The sequence below is a fragment of the Dama dama genome, chromosome 6 (genome assembly GCF_033118175.1).
Source record: "Dama dama isolate Ldn47 chromosome 6, ASM3311817v1, whole genome shotgun sequence".
Taxonomy (NCBI): Eukaryota; Metazoa; Chordata; class Mammalia; order Artiodactyla; family Cervidae; genus Dama; species Dama dama.
In genome coordinates, this window is record NC_083686.1 from 15,155,589 (window position 1) to 15,161,588 (window position 6,000).

General features: G+C 41.4%; 1 protein-coding gene across 1 annotated transcript in view; it reads left to right on the forward strand.

Moving 5' to 3' along the window:
- SLC10A6 (solute carrier family 10 member 6) overlaps positions 1-4,474 on the forward strand; it is a 30,852-nt gene extending 26,378 nt beyond the window's left edge. Inside the window, exons 5-6 of the mRNA XM_061145587.1 lie at positions 709-866; positions 2,124-4,474. Coding sequence (XP_061001570.1) covers positions 709-866; positions 2,124-2,335 — 370 coding nt within the window. The 3' untranslated portion in view covers positions 2,336-4,474. The remainder of the gene's footprint in view (positions 1-708; positions 867-2,123) is intronic.
- Positions 4,475-6,000: the final 1,526 nt, after the last annotated feature.

The following is a 6,000-nucleotide window of genomic DNA, read 5'->3' on the forward strand; positions in this document are numbered from 1 at the left end:
TATTTAGTTGCTAAGTCGTGTCCAACTTTTTGCAACCCCGTAGGCTGTAGCCCGCCAGGCTCCTCTGTCCACAGGACAAGGCTAGAATTCTCCCAGCAAGAATACTGGAGTGGGTTGCCATTTCCTTCTCCAAGGGCTCTCCCCCTCCCAGGGATGGAAGCTGAGTCTCCTGCATTGGCAGGCAGATTCTTTAGTTTACACTGTTTTGTCTCTGACTCAATTTTCCATTCTCACCTCCTCCAGTCCTTCACTTCCCACAGGCTGGCTTAGAGCATAAGCAATGCTTACTGACCAGGCCACACTCATACCTGTCCCCAAACAAGCATTTTCCCACATTAAATGCCTCTTTCACTCTTTCCATCCTTTAATCCCACCCTTCCTCTGTGAAGCCTTCTCTAAAAGTGGCATTTATGCCACTTTTCTGAATTTCTGCCCCACCTCGCTGACCCGTGATCATACTTGGTCGTGTGTTGTTCCTGTGTATCTTGTCTTTTCACCCAGATTCCCAGGGGAAGCTTGGTAGAGCCCTATTCAAGAGGTGCTTCTTAAGAGACCACCTACAGAGTAGGTACTCAGCAAATAATTATTGAAGCATTTTTAGTAAGCATTTTTAGTACTCTCAGCTCATGGCTTGCACTTATTACTATACATAAGAGAAAATTTTTGTATAGTCCTTATTGCTGGTGCGTAACATTTTTGTCTTGGTAGGTGCAGGACAATTTCCTTAGAAACTGGAACTCAGAATGTTCAGATGTGCTTCACCATGCTGCAGTTATCCTTCACTGCCGAGCAACTGGTCCAGATTCTTAACTTCACATTGGCCTATGGACTGTTCCAGGTGCTGGATGGGTTTCTCATGGTGGCTGGTACGTAAAGCCCCCAGTGAGTAGGCTTGACTGAAAATTGTTCACCCAGTTCACAAACTCCTTTTTCAACATGAATCTACATGGACTGCCCTTGTGATACATTTTTAGCATGACATTTCTAGGGAACATAAAATGTATAAACAAGATCCTGTGCCACAAGTGGAAGTTTCACAGAAAAAAAAAAAAAAACTGTGAAAGTGAGCTTATAAACCAATGTGCTTTGCAAAAAACAATGCACTCTCAGAACTGTCCATGAGCAATTATTTAATCTCAAAAATGACATTTGTTATGTTTTATTAAGAAATATTCCAAATGTTATTTCACAGTACTTCTGTGACTAAGAATTGTGATGAATGGCTGTGAAATATAATGCATACACATATATTTAAAAAATATACATATATATGTCCTTGGGCTTCCCTGATGGCTCAGACGGTAAAGAATCTGCCTGCAATGTGGGAAACCTGGGTTTGATCCCTGGGTTGAGAAGATCCCCTGGAGGAAGGCATGGCAACCCACTCCAGGATTCTTGCTTGGAGAATCCCATGGACAGAGGAGCCTGGCGGGCTACAGTCCAGAGGTCACAAAGAGTCGGACATGACTGAGCAACTAGGCACAGCACAGCACATATGTACTTGCCTATCCCTATCATTGTGCAGGTTCACAGAAGTTAAATTTAAAATACATAGATTGATAGATTAGTCTTAGCCATTGTGAATTTTTTTTATTGTTGTCACAGAACGGATTAGACTAAGACTCAAAGATTACTGATATAACTGATTATATACTAATTACTGATCGAACACCAGGGTTTAATTTTCCCACAAGATATATTCTAGAAGAGTAAAACCCTGGTCTTAGATCCAAATTTTAATACCTTCTCATGGTGAGACTGTTTTCGAAGGAATATGCTTGGTCCATTCCCAGTCACAGAATCACCAGGGGAGCACCTGATCCATAGTAGGCAATTCACAGGAGTTGCTGACTAACTGAATGAATGACTGGATGAATGGATGAGTTGTCAGCAATCTGATGAGCGTCTCAATCACAGAAGGTTCATTCCAGACAGAAATAGCCATCCTGATACACTGAATTATTTTGTTCTAGTTTTCTCTTCTTCCTTTTTATTTCCCCATGTGTTTATACATACGTGATCCAAAGCAAACAAACCCCCAAAGTTTTGACCCGTGTACAATGTTACCAAATTATAGTCTTTGCCAAAGTGATTTTTAAATACTGGTGTGTTTTAACATTTAGCATATAAGATGTACAAGAGGAGATTGAAGAACAAACATGGAAACGAGAAGCCAGGTTGTCAAGCCCGCCATAGGAAGAAATCCACTTCTCCCAAAGAGGCCATTGCTTTCTTGGAGGTGAATGAAGAAGCCACTCTGAGTCCTGGGCCATCAGGACCCAAGGATCTCCACGGGGCTCCCACGCCAACTGATGACATCTCACGTGCCAAGTAGGGGCTTGTTGGCTTGACTACTCCTTGCCTTCCTCAGCAGCCAGTAGAGACAGCACAGAGCTGATGAGTGAATCTTGTTGGTAGGGCTTATGGGAATGTTTGAGTGTGTGATGTTAACATATTTATGTGTGGACTGTTTTGAGTTGTCATAGGATCCCCTTGGAGAATATGTTCTGCCTATTTCTGGTTCTTCCTTTGCGGGTTTACACATGTTTGCTAGTTGCTATGTGTGTTCTCGTCTTCCGTACAGTGAAGCGTGATCCCCATCGTTACATGAAGTCGTCAAGCTGTGAATTTTAATCTCACAAGAGTTAGGACTCTGGGTAGAGGAGATGGCACCTCACACTGCAGGGCAAGGACAGTCTGGACCCACTTGATTTCTTGACTTTGGGCAAGTGCTTTGGGGTAGTGGGGAGAAAGCATACAACTCTTGTAAAAATGGGGTCTTTTCTCAAATGAAGATTGGTCTTTAAGGGCTTGAAAATCTTCTTAGATTTATAGATGTAATACAAGGGATTACATTACATTCCCTAGAGGGAATCTAATGAACCCTTGAAGGTAATATTTTTACTCCCTCGAGACAGGCACATTTATTCTTCTCATGTGTAGATTTGAGTTATATAATTTAAAAAGTGCATTCCATGTATACTGTTTCATAAATCACTAAATGATTAATCACTGACTCAATGGACACGAGTTTGAGCAAACCCCAGGAGATGGTGATGGACAGGGGAGCCTGGGGTGCTGCAGCCTGTGGGATTGCAAAGAGTTGGACATGACTTCGCGACTGAACAACAAAGACCAACAATATATTACAGAGCATCTTTACATGTCAGTCTGTGTTGACCTACCTCATTCTTCAGAACAGTGGCTTCATAAAAGTATTCCAGTGTATGGAAGGACTGTAATTCATTTCACCATTTCTTACTCAAGGACATTTAGATAGCTTTCAACTTCTTGGTATTACAGTGCTGTTACAAACACCTGTGCCTCCGTGCCAGTGTTTCTGTAGGATCCTTCTCTAGACTTGAATTGCCAGGCTGATTGCACATTAAAATGCTGGGCAGAGAGCTCTCTGGAACGTTGTACAGCAGAGCCTGAGAGTGTCTGACTTCCCACAGCCACATTCATCTTAAGAGTGATCGTTCTGCTTTGTGAAAATATCTCATTTAAAATTGCATTGTTAAAATTGAGTGAAGCAGAGTATTTTTCATGAGTGCGTGTTCATGTCCTTTGCCCGCTTTTCTATTGTATTTTTTCCTTTTTGATTGATAAATTTTAACACATGCTGGACAGTGACTCTTTGCTCTATGTTTTGTCAATATTTTACCTCTCTTGTCTCTTAGTTTTGTATAATGTCTTTTGCTGTATGGAAGTTTCACATGTTCAACTTTATTAGTCTTTCAAAATTGTTTTTTGACCTTAATATCTATCAAATGTTAGAATATTTATATCTTTGTGTGGATCATGAATTGTAAAAGGACCCCTTTTTCGTGAATGTATGTGGACCCTTTTCAGGGAGTTCTTTTTGGGGTCAACATATTTACTAGCTGCCGTGTATACTGTCTGGCAGTAGATAAAACCCATCCTTCTCCTCTAACATTATCAAAATATTTCCTATATTTTCTATTACTTTTATCGACTAAATATGTACATATTTATTCTATTTTGAATTTATTTTTTCTATGCTCTGTTAAAAATCTAATTAATTGTCCTAACATCATATACTGTATCAGTCATCTTTCTCTACTGATATGAAATACGACTTGTATCATGTAACTTTCTATTACTGTGTTTTATTGGGCTCTGTTTGGTTCCATTTTTAAATTATTTGTAAATTGTGAAATGTGTAAAAGCATATTGTCTGAGATTTAGTGCTTTACATTTTATTTTGTAACTATACCCAGGGACTTATAGGTTATATATATAATGTCAATGGTTATTATGGTATTTTCCCAATTAAGGACATCTTCATGGTAGTACAGAGACATATTAGGTATCACAAGTATATTTATATGGAAAGGAAGTACACACATGTGTGACATGATTGTTAATTCTCAACTGCTGCAGTTAATATAGTAGAATTGGATGTTCAGAGATCCTCAGTTCCAAAATGAGCATTACCATGAGTTTGAAAGGATCCACAAGATAGGGATTAAATCATTTGTCTACATAGGCACCTAACAGAAAATGGTAAATTCCCATGTTCCATTCTCAAAGTATTAACTGCATGATCAGTGTTTACCCCCATCAGGACAGGTCTGGTGACAAGTACACCAAAAGCCATCCTTTAAGACAGAAACAACACAAATCAAGGTAAGGGTTTGAAAGTAGTCACACTGGACGATTGCCATCTTCAGAGATGGTATGTAAACGTGTTATTGAGAGGAAACAGAAATAGTCAAGTTGAGACTTCCCTGGTGGTCCAGCGGCTAAGACTGTGCTCCCAATGCAGGAGGCTGGGGGTTTGATCTCTGGTCAGGGAACTACATTCCACATGCTGCAGCTAAGAGCTTGCACGTGGCAACTGAAAGATCCTGCATGCTACAACTAAGACTCGACACAGCCAAATAAATAAATAAGAAAAAAAAAAGGTTGTCTAAGAGGTCAGGCATTATCTTTAAAAAGAATGTAAACAAAAGCTCTAACTGAATAAATTATATTCTAACTGATCTAAATAATCACGTGTTCATAAAAGCAGGGCCTCTATGAAGTTCAGAAGTGGGGGAGTGCAGAGAAATGTTAAGCAGAATGAGTCAGCTCTGTGTCTGGAAAAGACCCAGGTGGGCAGTTGAGACAGCAGAGTGTAGCGGAAAGAACATGGGCTTTACCAGGGCTATTTGTTGTAATACACTTGAAGAGCTAGAATGGGTTGTCGTCAGGCAGTCCTAGAATTGAATCCCAGCAGTTATTTGGACAATCTTGAGCAAGGTTCAGTCTCCTTTCTTAAAAAGGATGTTATCCTGCCCACCAGTGGGTTGGAATCACCCCTGGGTGATCCCCAGGTTGGGACCCCCTGGGTTCTGCAGCGGGCTGCCCTGAGACCCTGACCAGTCCACCAGTGGGTTGGCACTGGCTGACCTCCTTTGGCTGTGCAGTCAACTACACTGGGACCCAGTGGTGCCCACCAGTGGGCCTGAAGCCACTGCACTAGGCAGGGCCTGGCAGGAACAGGGCCAGGACTAGCCTTGCCCAACAATGTGCCCACTGTAGTCAGCCCTGCCATTAAAAAAAAAAGGGCCCATGCAGCCAACATAAGGTGAATGCCTAGAGCATATAGCTCTGGTGACCAGAGGGAGTGAGTGAGTGCTGAGGCCCATCATGTGTCTCCTACATAAGGCACTTTTCTAAGATTGGGAAACATAACCTACCTACCTAATGCAAATGAGAGAATTAAGTCAATGAAAAGACAGAGGAATAAGTTCCAAATGAGGAACAAGACCAAAATCTCAGAAAAACTAAGTGGAGATAAGCAATTTACCCAACAGAGTTTAAGGTAATGATCATAAAGATGCAAAACAAATTCAAGAGAAAAATGGATGGGGACTTCCCTGGTGGTCCAGCGGCTAAGATGCCATACTCTGTTCCCAATGCAGGGGGCCCGGGTTCAATCCCTGGTCAGAGAACTGGATCCCACATGCTGTCACTAAAGGTTTCACATGCCTC